We start from the raw sequence: 23577 nt of genomic DNA, 5'->3' as shown, positions 1-23577 counted from the left end.
TAATTTTGAATCTTAAAATCAATTTGCTTGTATGAAGTTAACGCTTGAGTTTATCAATGTTCTTCCACGTTCCTAAAGTCTTAACCTTTCGGTATTTTACATCGTCTAAATTTTTGTGGATGGACAAAAAGAAACACTTTTGTGATCACAACAGAAAGAGAACAAGATAAATCAGAGTCAAATGGCTCGATAGTCGAGATACCGAAGACGTTCACCCGAGAACCGCCAAACATTTCCGAAGTTTTTCCAAAGTCTTGCGAATAAGTTCAAAGTTGACCCAAGTCTACCAAAAGGTCGATTACAATATGCCAAAAAGGGAAAGCTGTAAATGTACATGTGACAGATCCTAATAATATACATCAGTTGTGCTACTTTATAAGAAATGAGATAAACGCTTCGTGATTAACCCACGTTTCGTGATGTAAACGACTTGAATTTTCACGAATTGTTGAAATTCGTGCGTCTTGAAGGGTTACTTTCACACAAGGTAAGCTCTTTGGCTCTTTTTCATTGCACTTTTGTCAATGTTGTGCTGCAGTTTCTTGGTTCTAATAACCAGAACATCTTTTCATGGAACTAAGTTGGACCGACTCTGGCGTGATGTTGCTATTGTTCAACATTCTAATGAAAGTCTAACCACAGCTAGTTAGTTTTTTTGCTATCACACAGCTACTGTTATTAAAACTATAACACAAATCGTTTGTTATTCATCAGAGAAGTAGTAATCTTTGTCTTCATCCTCTGACTCATGATCTGACGCAGGATGTGCTTCAAACAGCTCTGAGCTTAGTGCAGGTAATCCGCTGCTTGATGAAGGTTTCTTAGGTGTGGATGTCCTTATCGGCTGCAAGTGAAAAGAGCAAAGAACGACTTTAATAATACGGAAATTAAAGTGGACTTTCATCAGAATAAAAGTATTATTTAGTACTATATCAAACACGAGGCAGTGTTTCATCGGGACCCAAACACCGAGAACAGAGTTGAAAATACGACGCGCAGCGGAGTATTTTTGACGAAATTCGAGGTGTTTGGATAGGCGATGAAACACTGTCAAGAGTGTTTGATATATCTTCTTAATCGAAACAAAAAACTAGGAGTAAAAGGAGAAATAAAATCGTAAAAATCTATGCTAATCAATACCGGGTATCCAAACCTCCTTCACGGTTATGATTTTCTTTGTTTTAACTTGATGAATAAGTGAATTATTGATGAGTTTGAGAAAAATAAATCAAATGTTATCTGCTAAGTTCTGTCTATCTTATCTGCTATTTTTTGTCTTGCTGTGAAACTTCATTATTGCTTATACTGTTTAACAATTGGTTCATGCTTTAGCGTGCTCCATCGAGTTATGGAGCACGCGGGAAGTTTGGAGAGCACGAAAGAAGCGTAGGAGTTGCCCGAGGCGATAGCCGAGGGCAACTCTAGCTTCTTGAGTGCTCTCCAAACTTCCCAAGTGCTCCATAACTCGATGGAGCACAGCTAAAAGCATGAACCAATTGTTTTATAACATTGCCGGTGGCATCAAAACCGGCCGCAGGAAAAAAACTGTGTTTATTGTGTGCAGTGTGAGAACATAAACTTAGCGGTCGAGCAATAAATTACACATGTACAAGTTTACACGATTGGAGCAGTTTGTGTCAAATGTCTGATAAATATACGGTGGCAGAGCGAAGGGAAAAAAAAATGACGAAAACAGCAAATACTGCTGTTGATTCTGAGCCTCTAAGGTTAGTTTTCGCTGAATTAAAATTAAAATGTTTACTCCCGAGTGGAAGAAAATTAAAACACCAAACAACCTTGAACAGCCGAACAGATTCCAAGGGTTAAAAGAGTCAAAGAATTCGGTTCCATGCTTAGTTTTAAGTATTTTTGTGGACCGATTTTTTAATTGATGTAAATAAACATTTATTTTTTAAAACAGTAGTTGAATGAAGCGCCCGATGAAGTAAATTTTTCCCGAGCGGCAAAATCACAACAGAGCCGTAGACGCTTTAGTGTAATGCTTAAAACGCGAAAACTTTCGTCAGGCAGCTAGTTTTTAGTGCCATCGAACTGTTGTCATTCATGGTTGGCCCATTCTTCCAAGTTAGGGCCGTGAAAAAATGATTTTCGTCCTTCGAGACTCGCACGTTAGTTGTTGTTGTTGATTGAATGGAGAAAAAGCACACAACTTTGACCAAACTTCCCAAGTGCTCCATAACTCGATGGAGCACAGCTAAAAGCATGAACCAATTGTTTTATAACATTGCCGGTGGCATCAAAACCGGCCGCAGGAAAAAAACTGTGTTTATTGTGTGCAGTGTGAGAACATAAACTTAGCGGTCGAGCAATAAATTACACATGTACAAGTTTACACGATTGGAGCAGTTTGTGTCAAATGTCTGATAAATATACGGTGGCAGAGCGAAGGGAAAAAAAATGACGAAAACAGCAAATACTGCTGTTGATTCTGAGCCTCTAAGGTTAGTTTTCGCTGAATTAAAATTAAAATGTTTACTCCCGAGTGGAAGAAAATTAAAACAACAAACAACCTTGAACAGCCGAACAGATTCCAAGGGTTAAAAGAGTCAAAGAATTCGGTTCCATGCTTAGTTTTAAGTATTTTTGTGGACCGATTTTATTTGTTAGGGCTGGTTTCCACTAGCGACGTAAGTGACGTAATCGGAATCGGAGGCGGAGTCGGAATCGTAAGAACCTTACGATCTAGGAAATCAAATCGACGGAAGCGGTAACGCAACGCTCACCTTTACCTCGCTTACATGTTGTAATTATTCAAGATGGCGGAAGACTATGTCATTCTTCTTTTGCTGCTGTTGATTATAATTCGACGTAGAAAAAGAAGAAGGTGCATTAATCTACAAGAAGACAGGAAAAGGGAATGTTGGGTGCGTGAAATATATTCACTTCGTTTGCATATTTCAAATTTCAAATTTTCCCGTTATAATACATACATTGAAGTCCAATCTCGGCAGCCACATCCTGCCAGGCCAAACGTTTTTTTTCTACTTTGTCTTTGAAGTCGTTTAAGGACTTGTCGTACAGTATTGGATATTTTCTCACCGCTTCTGCCAGTTTCTCGTCTGCGGAGGCCGCCATATTGCTCTGAAGCTCGACTTTGTGGACTGGGATTGAGCTTTGTGATTGGCTTATTCTTCCGATTCGACTTCCGATTCCGTTTCCGATTCCGATTTCTGGTTTCCACAAGATTGTAAGCGACGGAAGCAGAAGCGGAATCGGAAGAAAAGAAAACCTTCTGATCCTTCCGATTCCGATTCCGTCGCGCTTCCGATTGCGATTGCGACTCCGTTTTTTGATTTCCACTAGAACGTAAGGCTCCTTATGCTTCCGACTCCGACTCTGCTTCCGATTACGTCGCTAGTGGGAACCAGCCCTAATTGATGTAAATAAACATTTATTTTTTAAAACAGTAGTTGAATGAAGCGCCCGATGAAGTAAATTTTTCCCGAGCGGCAAAATCACAACAGAGCCGTAGACGCTTTAGTGTAATGCTTAAAACGCGAAAACTTTCGTCAGGCAGCTAGTTTTTAGTGCCATCGAACTGTTGTCATTCATGGTTGGCCCATTCTTCCAAGTTAGGGCCGTGAAAAAATGATTTTCGTCCTTCGAGACTCGCACGTTAGTTGTTGTTGTTGATTGAATGGAGAAAAAGCACACAACTTTGACGGCAAAATCGAATTTATTTTCTCTTTCGCTCTCCGTCTCGTAATAAGAAACAGCTTACCTTGTAGCTCGTATCCTTGGAAAAATATTGAAAGGATTCACTTTTCATATTCCGAAGATAATATGTCATCGCTTTCGCAAAACACAGCTTATGAGCTTTATATTACTCAGTGAGATTTTCACTCCTCGATTACGTCATCAGCGTGCTCCATCGGGATTTTGAGCACGCTTACGTATACTGAATTTGATTGCGCGGCTCTGCTAGCTATGTTATAATAACTTTTGGCTTGTTGAAATTTAATTGCTTCGTTTAGATTGTGACTGTTGCTTAACGTTTACTAGGTTGGCACAATTTGTCTAGCCTACAGTGCAGCCATTAGAGCAATTTTCACTTGAGCATTAATGCGCGTTTGATTCGTCAAGAAAGGTTACCTTTGATTTTTGCTTTCCAGGTACTTGTGTTCCTCGCTTTCCTTGTTGCATTCTGTAGATGTAATGATCCATGTCTTTCCTACAGTAAAACCAAGTACAACGTATGTGTCAAATCACTGTTTTATGGACCTCTGAGGCAAAATACTGTTAACAATATTCCCTGACTTTGCCTTGATTCGTGTAAGCCTTATTTCAGCCTTAATCGTCATCACTTGCAGTCTGTCACACCCTTTCACCTTCTCTTTGATGCAAGGTAATGATAATTTGATTACCGTATTTACTGGAATAAGCGCTGCGGCGCTTATTATATTTTTCTCGCCTCAAGTGCGGCGCTTATTTATAATAGGGATGCCACAAAGAACAACTCTTTTACAGTAATTGAAAATAGCGTCTTTTCATTGTCAGTGTTCGTGTCTTGCTGAAGAGAGAATTGGCGCGAGCTGTCCTGGCAAAGTTCGCGGCCTTCACAACATTTACAGAACTACGTATTGTAAGAATGTTCGGTCAGAACTAATGGGTGAGCGGCAAAAGAATCCCTCTGAACTGCAAAACATCGCTTTTGACAGAAAGAAATGTCCAAGTTTGTTTTGGAGTTGCGCTGTAGTGCTATTTTGAGTTAAACAGAATTCCTCAAATATGCGCTGCATCGGGACTGCGGCGCTTATTAATTTTTTTGGCCCAAATGCGGCGCTTATTCGAGTAAATGCGGTATTTGCCTTCAAATTTTTATTATCCATGTCGCATACATTGGTAGACTGGATTGGTAACCGTTTTGTTGTCAAAGCTAATAGCCATGGATGGTCATTATGACTGTTCTGACGATAAAACCCGAGACAACTTAAAACCAATTTAGCAATCTAATTGGTATTGAATGTCGATACCAGTGCAAAACGTCATACAAATCTACTTCCACACTGATTGTCGGTTGATTGGAAGTGATAATCAATTAATTGAATTTGATACCTGAAACTGAACTGAACTGAAACTTTATTTACCCTCGGTATTATGAGGCATATTAGACCTCTAGCAAGTAATGCTAATGAAACCGAGCATTTCTCAGTAAACAGCACAATGCGCAAAGACCACACCACAACACCAGGAACTCCGTGCCCCTTATCTTTACGATAAGTGTGTGGGTTCTTTTACGTCCCCTGCTGAACATAACACTAAAGATGCAGGGGACGGGGCCTACGATTTATCGTTCTTATCCGAGAAGACTAGAATGTCAAACCATTTGCAGATGTAATTACAAAGGCAGCACGTTCTCCTCAGTTATTTAAAGATCCTGAGTGTTGGTCCGGTCTGAAAATCGAACTTGAGATCTCCCGTACGGTAGTCCGGCGCTCTACCACTGAGCTAACCAGTCGGCGGTAAAATATCGATCGCTATTGTTGATATCGATTGCTATTGAATCTTATAAATTTTTCGTTTCATCCAGGTAAAATGCCATTAAATAATTCATACAAATCTATTACATCGAGTGGAATTGACAATCAATTAAATTAACTGAAACTGATTGTTATAGATTTTCAGTTTCATTGTTAAGAAATAGACTAACCTATTAACTTGCTGCAGCAGACTTGGACTGACAAACTCTGCACCAGGAGTGGCTGAAATTGACAAAGGACCCAGAGGTCGGAATCTGCTGCTTGGTGTGCGGCTACTGGGTGTCTTATATGAAGTACTATGCTCTGCTTCACTCTCATCGTCATCCCCATCATCTTCCTCATCACTACTATGGCTGCTCAGATTGAATGGAAGCTGAAAACGGAAAGTAAAACACAGTGAATGCATTTCTTCATTCCTTCCCTGTAAAAAGTAAGGTAAAGTCTGTGTCCGAGCCAAGTGGCCCATACAGCCAGAGCTTATCCCGGTTTCTGTAGAATGAAGCGACTGGAAGTATTTCTACTCCCCTCTGGATGAGATGCTAGTCCATCGCAGGGTTACCCCCAGCAGTAAATTTGCTGGTTCCCATTTATACACCAGGGTAAAGAGAGGCACTATGAGAGTAAAGTGTCTTGTCCAAGAACACAATGCAGTGACCCTGTCAAGGCTCGAACCCAGAGCGCTCGATCCGGAGTCCAGCGTGCCTCTCTGTACTCATGGGGAATATGGCCATCAATCTTCCTCTCCCAAATATTGCTGTCTTTGATTGCATGTTGTGCTCCTCTCCACGTTGTAAATCCTAGCTGCTTTCTTTCTTGATGCAGCTAGTCCATAAGCTCAGAATACTTATTGTCCAGAATGCTTTTGTCACGACATGTACTTACAGGACACAGTTTTCTAACGCGTGACAAAATTATTTATATAATTATCTAGAGCTCGAAATGAATGAAATGATCCTCGCAGTGTGTTAGGAAATTTAAGCAATTGCATTTTTTTAGCCTGAAAAACATTTCAAGGCTACAACGGGATCTCCTTTGACACACTGCGAGGATCATTAATTTTCATTCATTTCATCATTTATTTGCAGTTCATATATACGGTATGTCTTTCATATATTCACTTTGAAACTGTAGACTGTGATAGGTCAAAAAAGTAAGCACTGGAAATACTAAAGTCTCTTTGCAGAATTCAAATGCTGTCATTCAGACGGTTTAATACGCCTAGTAAATCCCAAGGTGTTACAAAGTTATAAATAGTCTTTGAAGACCACAAAAAATTGAGGTTTCAAGCAGACAGAAAATCTTGCTTCGTCAAATTAATCTCCCCCAGCTTGTACAGACCCTTTAGTGACTGATACAAAACAGCATACCTTCAAATCTTTCTTTTTCTTGAATGGTGTCGAGTCAAAGATATCATCTTCATAGTCTACATCCTGTTGCTCCAGTAGTTCTCTGAGCTCGCGTTTTCGCTTGATGGTCCCCACACCACCCGTAACAGTCTTCACATTTTGTTGGGAAGCAGCTGAAAAACAAAGACAGAAGTGGGTTGATTGGACGGTAGACATACCGTATTTATTCGATTAAGCGCCCAACCTCGAATAAGCGCCCACCTCGAATAAGCGCCCGCCCTGAAGGCAGGAAAAGTTAATAAGCGCCCAGCCTCGAATAAGCGCCCACCCCTCACACCACAAAAAACTGAAGTGCACAAGAGGAGTATTGATTATTGAAATTGACTAAGTACTACTAAGAAGACTTCCCCCATGACCGAGCTTTCTTAAGATTTTTCAGAAACTTTCAATGAACAGTCTAAATTTTGCTTTGTTTTGTTACAAAAATAAACTTACTTTTTGCTGAAAATCGCGAAAATTTAATAAGCGCCCAGCCTCGAATAAGCGCCCACCTCGAATAAGCGCCCACTCTCAAGGTCCAAAAATTAAATAAGCGCCCAGGGCGCTTAATCGAATAAATACGGTAAGACGAGTTTTAAGTTTGAAAAACGTTTTTTCTGATCACCTACATTGAAACATGTTTTTGAAACTTAAAACCATGCGTACTGTATGTATTTCGAGATTTGATTACCTTATTATAGGAAATAAACGCTCCATGATATTAACGCGAATTCTCAAATTTGCATTAATTTAAGTTGCGTTCATTTTTGTGAGTGTTAATTTCCGCGATATTATTTAAGTGGAGCGTTAATTTCCAAGACCTTAGTTTTTATTTCAAATACTGGATGCTGTCCAAACACTGGTAACAAAAAGCCTTCTCATTTCTGTACACTATTTATCAGTTTTCTACAATTAATTACTATTTACAGCTAAAACGTCTTGAAGTTTGACCCGTCCCTTGTGTTTACTTCCTTTATTCAAAAGAAATTTTCCCTCCAGTTCAAGTTAATTTTAAAGCCCTTAATTTACAGGAACGTTAATTTCCTATCATAAGGTAGTACCTTTTTGTCCTGGATCCTTCTTCTCCTTAGCAGAACCTTTTTTCACAGGTGGGTCCTTCTTATTGGAAACAAGAACCTGTCCCTGATGTTGGTATTGACACTCCTCAGCTGTTCGTGAGCCCACTGCCCTGGAAACCTTTTGCCAAAACATAGGTGTGTTGCCTGGGATGGTGTAAAGCACTCTAAGGAAAGAACCAGAAGAATCATTACAAAACTACAACATCTAGGTTTATGAGCGATTTGATAATTCGAGTATAATCTAATTTGATGAATGTGAGTGAAGAAAGCTGCCGCAAATAAACAAGGTTAGCCCAGAACCTTCACTTAAGTTAGATTTGGCGAGGCAATAGCAACTTTAATTTATATTGAATAGCATACATTACTTTTTTGTAGTAGAACAAGTATTACTTTTTTTGAAACCAAGTTCCTTTTGCTGGCCAGTAAAAACAGACGTTTTGTGAATGAGATTTGCATGACATGTTAATGATGACAAGTGCAGTGGGTTTGAAAAATGGTTCTTGTTCTGAAATTGTACTTTTATCAGAAGGATATTTTTGTGCATGATATAATGAACAGTCCATAACACTCTATGCAAAATCTGCAAACAATCAAACAATCACAACACATACTCATTAAGCTTTTGAATCTCTTCATCTGTCCAAGGTGCCTCATCAGATGTCATCTCTTTTTTCTTTCTGCTGTTTTTATTTGTTGTCTGTTTGAACACTTTCAACGCTTGTTTCTTGGCTGAAGCCCTTTCGTTATCAGATTCAGTTTTTGCCTTCCTCTTGGAAGAACCAGATTCAACTTTGTTCTCACTTTCTGAGGCAGTTTGAGCTTCTGTATTTTCCTTGACAGCTTTTGAGCTTCTTGGATGGACCTGTTTTTTCTTTGTTTGCCTGTTAGAAGTTCCATCAGAATCTTCTTCTGAAGATTGAGTGTTAGTTTCTTTTGTGAGCTCATTTATTCTTTGGTGAACCAGTCTATCCTCAAGATTTTTCTTTTTAGCAGCTGCCCTGGGCACTTTTCCGGAATCTCCAGCATTATTCAACCTTTCATCGCAAGATGACAACTTAGCTTCACTGTCTGAAGCTCTATTGATGTGGCGCCTTGACCGAGTTTGTCTGTGACTGTTCGGCACCTGTCTGTCTGCTTGTGAGTCCTCAGAATCAACATCAGATGACTTGTCAGCATTTGAACCCACTTTGGAAACTGGCTTAGTGTTGCTGGTTTTAATTTTGCGAGATCTTAAGACTCGTTTTGGTGGCGAAGCAATCTTAGAAGCTGTTTGTTCAACAACCTCAATCTCACTGTCTGTGCCGGGCTTTGCATAATTTTTCCTTCTTGTGCGACTTTCACTTTTTTCACCAACAGAATGTGTTTGTATGCTGTTCTCCTCAAAATTGACAATTGTCGGGAGTTCATCCTCACTGGCAACTTCCTGGTCTTGAGGTGGTAGCTTTCTTGCACTACGTCTTTGTGCCAATTCATTATTCCCTGTGCTCTTTGTCACATTGTTCTCTTTAACTGTGCTCATACCAGCTCCTTTTCCTTCATGAGCTGGTTGCTTGTTTGGGCTGCTTTTCTGCAAGCTTGGAGTTTTGTTTGGGATTTTCTTTGGTGAAAAGAATAAAGGTTTCCTCACACTCTCGTCGGTATCTCTCTCAGAGCTGCTGTCACTGGATATCTTCCTGGTACCAAGTGTGGTACTTAGTGTAGTTTTTTCTTTTCTTTTTATTGGAAATGAATCACTGCTTTCACTTCCAGATGGAGTCTTTCTCTGTTTTAAAGGGGATGACTTCTTACTCTGCAGTCCAAAGTAAAATGAAAAAAAAAAAACAAACAAAAATAAAATCAAAAACAAGATTCTCAATAAACAAAGAGCCCATTACTCTCCCCGGGGGGGGGGGGGGGCACTCCCATATATGAGCTATTTAGGTATGTGCTGCTGTGAAGGGTATGGTTTTCAAGGAGTTTAGTCTGGGATAGGTTATAGAAATCAGAGAGTTTTGGTCTAAAATAGGGTATCAATATTTGCCAAGAAACTGATCAGTGGTATGAAGAATTAAGTCCAGAATAAGAATAGGAACTCGGAAGAGAAAGAGGCTTCTGTAGACGTGAATAAAATCATTATGACAACGTTTGTTGGCAGATGGTTTTCCATTAAAAACACTTATAGTGATGCAGTTTAAAAAGAATCAAGTCTGGGATAGGGTAGGGATTTTCGGTATCTAGTCTAGTATAGGGTTGCAAAACCAGCTGAAGATGGTCTGGTATAGGGTAAGGGTTTCAGAGTCCCAGCGGCACACCCCCACCCAAAAATATACAGGGTGCCCCCCCCAGGATTACTCTACTCAAACCCTACTCATTCCTGACACCACCGGATAGTTCATCTTTTTGACAATGGTATACTGTTATTCAAGAAGGTAGGGTGATTTGTTTTGCTACAGCTTTAAGCCTTCAAGGGGGAAGCTTTGAGCCAAGTGGCGCATACTGCCAGAGCTTATCCTGGTTTTAATAGCATTATGCAGCTAGGAATATTTCTATTAGCCCCTGGATGGGATGCTAGTCCATCGCAGGGTATACCCCAGCATTACATGTATGTCGCCGGTACCCATTTATACACCTGGGTGGAGGGAGGCACTATGAGAGTAAAGTGTCTTGCCCAAGAACACAACACAGTGACCCTGGCCAGGGCACAAACCCGGAACGTCCGCTCCGGAGTCTGGCGCGCTAACCATTAGGCCACTTTGCCTCCCATACATTAAATACCGTATTTACTCAAATAAGCGCTGTCCTCGAATAAGCGCCGCATTTGGGACCAAGAAGTTAATAAGTGCCACCCCCGAATAAGCACCACAGTCACGATGAGGCGCTTATTTGAGGAATTCCGTGTAACTAAAAATGGCACTACAAAGCAACTCTAAAACAGCCTTGGAAATTCCTTTTTGTCAAAAGCGATGTTTCGCAGTTCAAAGTTATTATATTTTACTGCGCGCCCATTATTTTTTCTATCCAAAATTCTTACAATACAGTTCTGTTAATGTTGTGAAGGCCATGAACTTTGTCGGGACAGCAAGTGCAAAAACTCTCTTCCATAAGAGACGAATACTGACAAACAAAAGTCCCTTCTTTTTGTTACTGTAAAAGTTTTGTCTATATTCGATTGTTTGTGGCGTCCAATTTTTAAATAAGCGCCGCCCTCAAATAAGCACCGCCCTTGAATAAGCGCCGCACTTGAGGCGCGAAAAATTTAACAAGCGCTGCGGCACTTATTCAAGTAAATACGGTAAAGGTATAAAACTACTCTCACCTTTACAGGAAGCTTAATATCAACATTATACATTGGAGAATGGGATGTGCCCTCCACTCCTCCTGGGTCGATTCCTTGCAGATTATGGTCTCTATCAGTCAAGATACGTTGCCCTCGCCACCATGCAAGAGGTGGCTTCACCATACGCCCACTTCTTGTTGTCTACAGAAATGTTAGGCAGAAAAGAACATCAAATTAACTTGGACACAAATTTTATAATCATACAAGGCATGGTGTTTAAATATGACCTGTTACTCTTTACTCAAAACTCTCGTGTTAGCTACTGATCAAGCTTCTGTCAGGAAGGATTAGCAAGAGTTTTATAAGTAATGATATGCTTCTGCCTTCAGAAAATAAATTTCGGGATTCATCATTGGTTTTTTACATAAACCACTTACGCTTGCCCGATTGCCCGGGGCAAGTAAAATGATTCAATGGGCAAGTAAAACTGTGGTAAGACTTGCCCAATCAGGCAATCAAAAGTTTTGCTCCTGTCCAGTGAGAAATAAAGCGAATTGAAAACTCTTTGCTGTCAGTTTCTTTATTGTGTTAAAATCGGTACCTACTTTGGGATATTTTCATAACCGTAGATTGAAAAAAGATACATAATTTTATTAATTTTAACAAGATACAACGAAAAAGCACCAAACACTGTGCAGAAGATTGTGGCTGCCACGTTTTATCACACGCAAGGAATGCTGGTATATCTCAAAATGATACCCAGTTTCCAAATGGCCAAATCTACGCTTGGTATAAATTTGTCACAGGCTTCAGCGATCAAGTTGTTGATGCCTGAAAAGAAGCTGAAATGAGTCTATTTCAATTTGTTTTTTTTGAGGAAAAAGCAAATGGACAATGAAAGAAAAGAAGAAAGAGAAGTTGAAGAGGTTAGAGAAGCTAAGAAAACAAACCTGGAGAAAATCTCTACAGGGAAACCCGCAACTAAGTATGAAGGCAAGCGAGTGAGAAAATACCAAACCATGTGGGAGATGGACTTTTTTAAAATCTTGTATATGGTGTGCTCTATGACTGATTAATCACCCAATAAATCACTGTTGTAAAACCAAAACAAGAAGGCAAGTTTACAAAACAGTCTTGAGCATTTTTTTTGCAAGTTTGAATTTTTCTCATGAGTTCTAATGGGCAACAAAAGTTTACTAGGTGGGCAACCAAAAAGACACATGGGCAACTAGAAAAACAGAACTGGTTGCCCAAAGGGCAAATTGGCAAGAAAGTGAATGTTGAACACTGACCCTCCCCCTCCCCCACATCTCTAGCATTTGATATCTCAAGCTTAATACTTTATCCCTTTTCATAAAAGACCAGCTTTCCATTGACCTCATATAGAAACTCTACAATACCTGTAAGAGTAAATAGAAAAGAAAGTGAAGCAAATTACCTTGACTTCAACCTCTTTTGGAAGTAGTCTGTTCTCTGGGGTCTTGAATGCTTAAATCAGAAAATCAAAATATGTACAGTCAACTCTCTCTTAACGGACACCTCTATAAGACAGACACCTATGTAAGATGGACACCTGGTGTTGGCCCCATCCTTGCCCTTTTTTAAAATCATTTACCGAACAGCTGGTCAGGAGCTAATCTTGACGGTGCCCGTTTTAGAGAGAGTCGACTGTACTTTAATGAAATTAGAAATGCATGATTATCTAATTAGAAAAAAAATACAGGTACTAATGGTTTGATGTACCTGCAGCTTTGTTGTTTTTCTTGGCCCTGGATTCAGTTGGAGTGCGAGCTGCGGCAGTAGAGTTTTTCCCTCCTTTAGCAACTTTCTTGTTCTTCTTTTCTGGCTGTTCTTGAATTTGCTTCTCTTCCTCACTCTCAGAGCTGAAATGCAATATGTGCTTCCATAAAAATTTGATTTAGCACCCCAGGGAATTTCTGGCTAAATCGAACATTATCAAAACAGCTCCAAATTGCGCATGCAGGTTTGTTTACGTGTGCTAAACACTGTCCTGCGTTTCATTTCGCTGGTCTTTCGTTCGTTTTCGAAAAATAACACATGCAAAAAAAAAAAGATTTTGTAGCTTACATTGTCCACAGTAATCCAGCATTAGACATTTTTCCACGCATCGCGTGTGCAAATCTTGCCTCGAGGAACTTTATTACAGTCGTCCGGGATGTAAAAACAGCATTTCACAAACCAACTTTGCTGACCGCCTGCCATTAATTTGCTCCCAGGCGGTAGCAGCGAGGGACTGGGACTCGCTATTCTATTGTGACGTCTTAAGTCACATGTTAGGGATTCAAGTACAGAGAACAAAAATGGCGCATTTCTTGAGAAAATTAACTACTGGTTTGTTTGAGTGCAAGTGCGTCCACTTGGCGGTTGAAGGACATCATTAAGTCTGAAAACCCGTAAGTCTCACAGCATTTCTCGAAGAAATGAGTTGTTTGGCCTTTGTTTTGTACAATAGTGCTTTTTAGCGCTCAAGAGAAAAGTTGTCTGACAAGGCCGGCGGAGCCAAGTGGTAAATAAAGTCTAAAAAGACAGATCTCTTGTCGGGAACTGTGTCAGTGTGAGTTTTGCAGTGTCCCCTTGGGTGCTGCAGCGACAAAGTTGCCGAGAAGCGAACTGGTTTTAGACTTTAAAAAATTCTTTAGATGTTTCGCAGGGCACCTTCCCTTCGCAAAATTTTTTCTGTGCCTCATTAAATATTCATCAATCAATCTATCGATTCGTGCGAACGAAAACCTCAGAAGTTTATCTTGTTTTCACGGGATTTTGTAGATGTGTGATGATGTAAGGAGTGGAGATAGAAGTGAGAGCAAGCCGGCGGCACTTAACTGAAAGCAAAACTAGTATAATGTGAAAACCCGAGCAAACATATTCAATCAATCAGTCTATCACCCAACAATCAGTCTTTATTTCACTTTCACCTCAAATTACAGCTAACGGTAACAGATTAAAATAGTCTTGCCCGAAACAACAAAAAGCAGCTAAACGCAAGCAGACTGCAGTGAAAGCTAGCCGCTTGAAACGCTAACCCTAACCCAAACCCTTAAACTTTGGTTTAGCTTTTTAACCCTAAATTTGAAATGAAACCCTAGCATCAAACCTTAACCCTAACCCTTGGGGTTAGGGTTAAGCTTTTTTCACTAGGGTTAAGCTTAGGGGTTAGGGCTAGGCCTGTAATCCCAAAACTTTAGCTGGTTTCATTGTTTTGAGGAACAAAAGGTTTCCTTTGTTTATCGTTTGTGAAAGAAACAAAGTCCTAAAGACGCCTCCAGCAAAAAACCTTGTCTTTTGCATGTGTTATTTTTCGAAAACGAACGAAAGACCAGCGAAATGAAACGCAGGACAGTGTTTAGCACACGTAAACAAACCTGCATGCACAATTTGGAGCTGTTTCGAGAATGTTCGATTTAGCCAGAAATTCCAGGGCCGTTCTTCCCCGCAGCTCTTCATATGTCCTTTCAAGTGAAAAAAATTATTTGCAGCCCTTTGTAGGTTTGGGCACTTCAGAGATGTCAACGTGAATAAAAATATCAATTACAAATGCTGTCTATTACAAGCACCCTACCCCACCTTGAGACGCCACCATTTATCAATATTTTTTTGTAGACTAAGAACATAAATTGATATTTTTGATATTATTATACTAACCTGCTTTGAGAATTGAAATAATCAGCTACAAGGGAAAGCCAGTTTTGAGGAAAGCCATTCTTAAATAATTTGACAAAATCAGGAGGAAAGCCTGAAAAATGATGTATTTAATGTTATTTTGTTTAAATGCAATGTTACCAAGTGTAAAGTATTATTTTAAATGTGGCTCACTGAAATTTAGGCAAGGTTAAACCCGAGACAATATTTGCTGGCCAGCGGTTGCTCCCCTGAAATTGGGGCGGCCTCAGGGTTTATTCAGGGGTTTCAGTAAATTTACAGCTCTCCCGTGAAGGTCAAGCCATTTTGCTCGCGTTGTCTTTCAAGCAAGTTCTGCCTTTTCGCCGTCTCGTTCCCACCCACCCTTTCCTATAGGTAACTACCAGTAAGTATTTAGTTTTGCATTCCACTGAGTTTTTTCTCTCAGTGTGACAGTGTCTGGTGGTTGCCGCTCCCATGGTTGTCATGGTAATCATTCGCGCTTGCTGGCGGCTCCCACATAGTCTCAGGCACCATCCCCACACTCATCTATTGGCGATGAGTTTAATTATTAAACCATGTTTCACCTTTTCCTTTGAAGTCATTGTCACTGGCAAATTAAAATAATAAAATTGCCTGGTTTTGCCCTATACTGTGTTGTTCATGTTGCATCTATTCCAAGATTTCCATTATTAATCTCGACATTAATTTTATTCCATGTAAAATGTATTGGATGTAGACAGATGTTTCTTTTTAAAAGGTACAGTGTATAAATAAATGTAGTTGTTCTTGCTTTTTCTCAAACCCATTTAACTTATTACGATACACGCAACACGATCGAATTTCAAAAAATTGTGTTAATTTTATGCACTTTAAACACGTTTACTTAATTATATGTATGCAAACATACTTTTTCAAAAATTTGTGTTAATTTTATTACACATAAATTTTGCTTGCCCTGTGCAAATGCTTTGTTATATTTCTATAATAAGGTTTTCTACAAATTCTAGGAGTGCTTCTGATGGTGCAATGTTATCATTATTGTACCTTGTTGAAGAGTGACCTCTTCATTAATTGGTCCAATCAGCTTGTATTGAGATCCACTCTTAGTCTGAACACACCTCGAGTTCAGTCTGGATACTATAGCTGTGCTATGCCACAACTCACCCTCTGGGTCCTCACTGAAGAACATAAGGTTATTTAAAGGGGCTATGTCACAGTATTTTACGTAATTTTATTTATTTTCATTATTTAAGAGCTCTAAACTTCAAATTGGCAGAGCAAATTAACGTCTTTTATTGGCAAAATCATGGCCACATAACAAACAAGGATGATTTTCGAGCATTGTAAATGACACTTTCATAAAAATTGAGATAAACTTGAAAAAAGTCAGGCCAGCGTTTTTCAAGTAGACCCGACCGCAATCCATTTTAATCTTCGCATATTTTGCCCATCCATGCCCCTTTTTGGCCTTTCCATAATTCTTTTGAGTTCTTCTACAGTTTTAAGTCGTTATTGTGATATTTCAGTTAATTCTTTGACCAGTTGGTCACTGCTGAAACTGCCTAAAATTGCTTGACATAGCCCCTTTAAGTCAGCATTTTGGGCTGAGGAAAACTGCCTTTCTCTACCCTTACTTCTTTCCACTGAGATGTAGTTTAATATCTCTAGTAGGGTAGGAGGGGGATGGATGGGGGGGGGGTCGAATTTCCCGCTTCCTGTAGTACCTTTTGCATCTAGTTCCTGTCCCTTCCTTAGTGGTTCCTGCCTTAAATTTGTGCTTTTTCTTTCGCAAAATTTTTACACAATGTTGCAAAAACTTTCCCTAGTTTCTCCTAGTTCCTGCCACCTTGGGAAATCCCACTTCCAGCCCTCTCTTATCCCACCGCTGGTAGAGCTCGCACCCTATACTTCCAGGTTTCCTCCACCCCCTGTACCCCTATCACAATCTAGGAACCCAATCTCCTGGTTAAGCCTTATCATGTTAGGACGAAGACAAAAGTTCTAATTACCTTCTCTGTCCTTCAACAATGATTCCCATATGTGTACGAGTCTTCAATGCTTTTATGGACCAATGGCTTAGGCTATTAATCTTGGACGTCGTCTGTATGGGCTACATCATTGGGGAAAAAAAAACAGGTAATATACATGCTGGCATCAAAAGAACACTTGCGTGTGAAAATGTAGTGCAGTTTAGACTATTTCACGGGAGAAGTGAATGTGGTTCATATTGATCAAGTGGGAGAAAGAACGATGATGCAGGGTTGGAAACTAAAATTTCAGAGCACTCGCCATCTGGGCGAGTGACCTTCAAAATGCACTCGCCCAGATCAGTTTTCACTCGCCCATCAGCAGTCTCCTCCATTAAAGAAAAGGAAAATTTATCCCCCCCTCCCACCATGAATAATAAAATGTACAACTTAAATTTTTAATCATGTTTTATACTCATTGTGTCACCGTGGTGGTCGATCGCGATACAGACTTCAATCTATCCCTTCAATGAAAAATTGCCAAAATGACCTTACTCCATAATAAAAGCACAAAAAGCACTTACTTCAAAAGTTGAAACGCAGTTTTAAATTTGATACTTATTCCCAAATTCCAGTAGTTTGCAAGCAAAGTGTTGAAATTGTACACAAAGAGCAGCTGGAAAATTTGGGAAATAGCCATCTTGTCGTGTTTCACGGCTGGGCGGACGAGTTAGTGTATTTATGACCAGAGGTGTTACTTTGTACGAGTACATCCGTCATGTACTGTAACAATCACCAAACGGAAGCCATTTTTGTCTGTTTACGAACACGAACACAGCTTGTTGGAGATTTCGAAATGTTGGGTAAGCTTTCAGCTTGTGGACAGTGTAGATTATTTTGAAGTGGAAAGTAAAAGTTACGCCTATTTTGAATGATATACTGTATTCTGGATATGAAAATCGTACTCGCCAAACCGGGCGAGTGACCCCTGATTTGTACTCGCCTGACCGTTTTCACACTGGCCTGGGCGAGTGGGCGAGCGTTAATTTCCAACCCAAATGATGTAGGCTGATTTAGACCGCATATAAGAAGCTATGACAAGTAAATAACACATATTGTTTTGTGTAAATCAACTTCTTTATGACTGTCACAAGTGTATAACACGAAAAATGTTGTACAACTTTTAAGTCATTCGTAGCCAGGCTACCAGTCTTGTATGACACAAGCAGTGCATGCTACAAAAGTCACATGAAAAAGTTGTAACATCTAAATCACAAAATATGCTTTCTAGAAAAAATATAATATCCTTCATGAATACTTAAACGTTTCAAAAAAAAAATTTGAATCACAAAAAATCAGTAAAAATAAGTCACAAAATTTAGGCAAAACTGAAATAGTGCAGAACGCTCTACTGGGTAAATTTTAAGGTCCAAGTACTCATATTCCGTGTTCTAAGACAAAATTGCTGCTGAAAACCAAATAAAAAAAATAATAATCAGGGAATTAATTATTATTTTTTTTCTTGCGTAAACAGAAGGATCGCATTTCAGTTTCCATGGCAACGACTTATCAGAGCTCAAGTTCCGTGCGGTTACTCACATCTGCATAATCCCTACAAAACGAGTGATTATCAAAGAAATTGAGCTTTACATTACCAAACTCAACAAAGGACAAATTGTTTATGATAAAGGCGAGTTTCTAAACATAAGAAAACGGCGATCCGAACGGTTTTTTGTCGAATTTTGAACAACATGTGCTCAAATCGCGAACAGACACAAACATGTGCGAAGCAAAATAAAAGATCATTTACCTAAGTTAATTTTTCGCTTCGAATTTCGAGCTAACTGTCCAAATAACTTTGTTTGAGACTTGAAAAACCTTCTGGATCAACTTCCTCCTCAAAAACAATCTTAACTGGCTTTTAAAAGCTGTTAAAGTTCATTCCACTTCGGCCGCGATGTTGATTAATAATTCTCACTCGAGTACCGTTATGTGAAAAATTGGTCATGTAAAGCACATTCGAGTGTCCTGGCCCAAAATCGCTCTGTAATTGGCTAATCATATCAGCTTCCTGTTCTCCAAATTTGGAGGAAACGGAAGTAAGGCAAATTTTCTAGGAATTTTCGCGCTACCGGTCCAAAAGGACCGGTAAATGGCCGTGCGTGACAACAATGAGTTAAACATTATCACAGTGAAAGCTTTCCTTGTGTTTGCTCCTGAAAAAAGCAGCCAGCTCTTGTTAAGACCACAATAATATTGTGAAACCCCATTTGATTTGTCAGTCAAACTCTGTCATTAAAAGCTCTTATGTTAAATGACTATGACCACTTTTGGGAATTATCATCTGCTCTTTTTCTTTGTTTTTAAGCTTTGGTAAGTGACCACTCAAGATAATGATTCATATTATTAGCACTAACTCAGCACAAAATAAAAGTATGCAACGTGCACTACTTGATTGTGCTAATTTTACCATGATAGCACGTGTAACTTTGCCTACTTATGTTTTTTCACCTTGATAAAGATCTTGAAATAAAAGTTTAAGGAGGCTCGATGTAGTTTTTTTAGCCCTAGGGTGGTCGTTTTGAAAATGAAAATTATCTAGGAAACCAATGTTCGATTTTTGCCAAAATACGCCATGATGATTAAATATGATTAAAGTTTAATTTTTTACGGGTCACTTAGTCACAAAGGTTACCATAGCGACGATTGTCGTTTTCTTTTGTTTTCAAACAAGCTTGATTTTCTCGAAATCTAGATTGACAATTGGTATTTATTTTTTGATATGTTAAAATACAGTGGATTGACTACCTGTAGACAAAATTTCAGAAAAATCTGTAAGAGCGTTTTAGAGTTAATCAAGAACGAAGTTTTTTGTAACTTCTTGTAGTTTCCTACAATTGGCAGTCGATATACAGTCGACTCCCGATAACTCGAACCTTCAAGGGAAATTGAAAATGGTTCGAGTTATCGGGAGTTCGAGTTATCGGAAGTTGATAACAAATGAACGGAAATAAGGAAAAAACGGTGTTTTACCGCTGATTTTCTATTCATACAGTGTTGACCGGTGTACATTTTAAACAAATTTAATTCGAGTATAGAAGAGCCAAAAGAAAAAGGATCAATATACTTCTAAATCACTGTATAAACCAGAACGTAACGTAACGTGAAACAAAGCAAACCAGCTGCGAACATCGTAGGTTTCAAAGAGAACAACGCTATAGGCTACTGCTGCAGAGTTTATGCCATTTACTTTTCCGTGCAGTGGTCAGTTAATTCGTCCTGGCGATAATCCTTAAACGTTTTCTAAGGTTGGATTTGAAAGAATAGGTATCACCCTCCACAAACAAACTGAACGTCTGTAGCACGTCAAGTACGTTAATGGCGTGCCACAGTTTGTTGAGGGGCGTTTCGGGAACGGCTCTGACTCGTGTACGCTTTTATTTCAAAATAAATACAACGTTTTGGGCTACAGTACACTGTTTGTTTTGACTTTTCACGTCTTGACAAACATGGTTCGAGTTATCGAGGGTAAAATTATATAGAAAATGACCTGAAGGGAAATGAAAATTGGTTCGAGTTAGCGGGAGATTCGAGTTATCGAGGGTTCGAGTTACCGAGGGTAAAATTACAGTAAATGTATGACGGAAATCCAGGGGAAATCGATTTTGGTTCGAGTTAGCGCAAGGTTCGAGTTAGCGAGGGTTCGAGTTATCGGGAGTCGGCTGTATTTTAACAAATTAAAGCAAAAACTCTCTCGCTTTTAGTTAATGGTCTTTGATGGTGTAAGTATTTATATTTAATTTTGAATAACTGCGTTCAAATACTATGAAACAATTTAAAAGCACTTATTTCACATTAAAACTGAATTTTTCTGAAAATTTCATTCTTGATTTACTTGAAAACGCTCTTACAGATTTTTCTAAAATTCTGTCAAAAGTTAGTTAATCTACTAATCTTTAACATATCAAAAAATGAATACCAAAAGTCAATCTAGATTTCGAGAAAATTAGGTTTGTTTGAAAACAAAAGGAAACAACAATCGTTGCTATGGTAACCTTTGTGACTAAGTGACCAGTAAAAAATTAAACTTTAGTCATATTTGATCATTATGGTGTATTTTGGCAAAAATCGAACATTGGCTTCCTAGATAATTTTCATTATCAAAACGACCACCCTAGGGCTAAATAAACTACATCGAGCCTCCTTAAGACCTCTTATGCCTGGAGAAGAGTGTTAACCTGAGACTGAGGGAGAAAGATTTATCTTAAAGGCTCTGGTAAGCAACCAGCCTCTACTGTTTGAGCATGCGGCCATGCACTTACATTTTTGTAAATTACTAGCTCCAACTTTTTGAATTTCCAAGGAGTTTGCTTGCAAGAGCCTTGGCTGTATGTTAAAAAACTTAAACATAATCTAACCAGACCATGTACCTTGTCTGAAGATGCAGAAGAATTTAAAGGCTCCTCTTTATTTGTTCTGTTAGTCTCTGGTTTTTCCTGGTTGCGAGCTTCTTTCTTTCTTGTTTTTGCAACAGCTCCTGTCTGTTCCACAGACAATTCTGCTTTTTTATTGTTAAAATTATTATTATCATCATCACCACCGCCATCATCACCATCATCATCATCGTCATCAACATCCTTTACCTGTACATCATCTGTCACAACATCTATTTCCTCCTCACTACTATTACTTTCAAATGAGATGTGCGGCTCTTCTTCCCCATTAACAGTTTGAGCTCTGACAGCAGTATTAACTTCACTGACACTTGTTAAAATTCTTCTTTCTTTCACTGAAGTTACTTTACTTCTCCTATTCAATACATCAGTAAACGCTCCTTCACTACTCCCGCCAGAATCACTTTGCACATCGTTAAATCCAGAGTCCCTACTAACAGCATGCGTTGGAGCATATGGTTCTGTTTTGTTCTGTGAAGTGCTTGGTGGAGCAGCAGAATCATCTTCCAGCCTGCTTATGACCAGACTGACCTTCTGTTTTAATGCACTGTCATTCACAGAGGGTTTGAATGGACTCACTTCAAAGTCTTTATCCCTAAAGAGATCAGTGAATGTCTTTGGTTTTCCAAAAGTTAGTGAGTTTTCAGATAACACTGAATGGACACTTGAGCTACGGGATTTGTTGTGAAAGAAATCGGCCATATTGACTACTTCATCAAAACCTGGAACACATTTTGATGTAGTCAACTTTTGTGACGTGGGTCTTCGTAAATCAGTATCACTTGTTGATATAGCTGACACCTGTGGTGTTGGCCCGTGGAAATCTTGAACAATCTTAAATGGAGCTGACTTCTGTGGTGTAGGTCTCTGTTTTGTCTTTTCTAAAGAGGAATACAACTCCTGTAAAATATAACAGTGATATGGTTTAGACAGTCATTACCATGGTTTCATCAAAATGTGAAGATGTCAAGAGTTGTTTAGGCTTCATTTTAACTGTGGGGGCCGCGGTGGGCTAATGGTTAGTTGTATCGACTCCGAGTCAAATGGCCCATGTTCAAGCCCTGGCCAGGGTCACTTGTGTTGTGTTCTTGGGCAAGACACTTTAACTCTCACAGTGCCTCTCTCCACCCAGGTGTATAAATGGGTACCAGCCAATTTACTGCTGGGGGGGGGGGGGTATTAAACCCTGCGATGGACTAGCATCCCATCCAGGGGGAGTAGCAATACTCCTAGTCGCTTAATGCTATGGAAACCGGATAAGCTCCGGCTGTATGGGTCACTTGGCTCGGACACAGACTTTACCTACTGGTACCTTACCATTATAACTGTTATTTGGATTATTTGCACAATACTTCTCCCTATCACTAGCTATGTAAACCCAAATGAAAACCTTCCCAGGACTGCTGTGTTCAGATGTATCAGGGATCGCTTTTGTGCTGCATTGGCAACTTAGTGAAAACACTTCATATAAATGTTGTCATAATATCTTATTGGTGGCAAACGAGCAATGTGACTTTCAGTTGACTAAAAATGAACATTGCCAAAACAACTCTAAATTTTGCGTGCAGGTTTGTTTACTTGTGTTAAAACATTGAACTGTATTTATTTTCACTGGCTTTTGCTTTGTTTCCAAGAAGTGACGTATGCAAAAAAACTTGGTTTCTCCAGTCAGTGTCTTTGGCAGTTTCTTTGTTGTAGTAAAACAAAGGAACTCCTTCAGAGTCACGGTAGTTGTATTAAGCAAAACATGCGTGAGATTGGCAACGCTGAATACGACTACCATGATTCCCTACAGCCATATCTCACAGAGGGAATTGGCCATTTATTCCTGTCAAAAAGTTTGGAATGGTGTTTGGGTTTATATCAGTAATATGATCACTAAACATTGGTGATCACAAAAGCTGCCAATTTGATTACCTAACGTAAATTAGATTTCGACTCAAATCGAGTGCATTTCCATTGTGAAATTGAAAACACCAGTCTCACATTACCTGAGCTCTGGGGCTTTCTAGGAAAACCTGCTCAAAGCGACTCCGAGTTTCCAAAACATCGCCATTCGATGCTGATTTCTCCATGAGCGACGACTTTCCTTGACTCGTACCGCTCTCCGTGTGAATTTTTCGTTTTATTGGAGACTTATAACGCTCCAAATCATAAATTATCCCTGTTCTAGTCAGGTCCATTGAGCAAAGAGTCTAAAAAGTAGAATTAAACTCATTTTCTTTGCTGGAAATAGAACTCCCGCCAAAACGACTGAAAACATTACCACATCCGGGAGTGTGGTCAGCGGCTT

The 23577-nt window shown here is 39.4% G+C and overlaps 1 protein-coding gene across 2 annotated transcripts; it reads right to left on the bottom strand.

Annotated features, from left to right (window-relative positions):
- Window positions 1-192: 192 nt before the first annotated feature.
- On the bottom strand, window positions 193-23555 carry LOC144635163 (uncharacterized). 2 transcript variants are annotated; one of them, XR_013567330.1, is made up of 15 exons: window positions 23276-23555; window positions 21261-22184; window positions 16873-16973; window positions 15908-16041; window positions 14885-14975; window positions 12965-13104; window positions 12660-12709; window positions 11261-11422; window positions 8577-9754; window positions 7948-8129; window positions 6869-7020; window positions 5672-5874; window positions 4114-4192; window positions 428-844; window positions 193-394 (listed from the first exon to the last, which is right to left on the bottom strand). XR_013567330.1 is itself a non-coding variant. In XM_078494227.1 (14 exons), the coding sequence occupies exons 1-14, from the start codon at window positions 23465-23467 to the stop codon at window positions 704-706; spliced, it is 3729 nt and encodes a 1242-aa protein (XP_078350353.1). In that variant the 5' UTR covers window positions 23468-23555; the 3' UTR covers window positions 416-703. The 2 variants fall into 2 exon arrangements, 1 of the variants encoding a protein (XP_078350353.1); XM_078494227.1 differs by lacking the exon at window positions 193-394 and having other exon boundaries at window positions 416-844.
- Window positions 23556-23577: the final 22 nt, after the last annotated feature.

The sequence above is a fragment of the Oculina patagonica genome, chromosome 13, assembly GCF_052425735.1.
Source record: "Oculina patagonica isolate OP01 chromosome 13, crgOcupat, whole genome shotgun sequence".
Lineage (NCBI taxonomy): Eukaryota > Metazoa > Cnidaria > Anthozoa > Scleractinia > Oculinidae > Oculina > Oculina patagonica.
The sequence above is the reverse complement of the archived record's forward strand: the minus strand, read 5'-3'. Positions and strand labels throughout refer to the sequence as shown.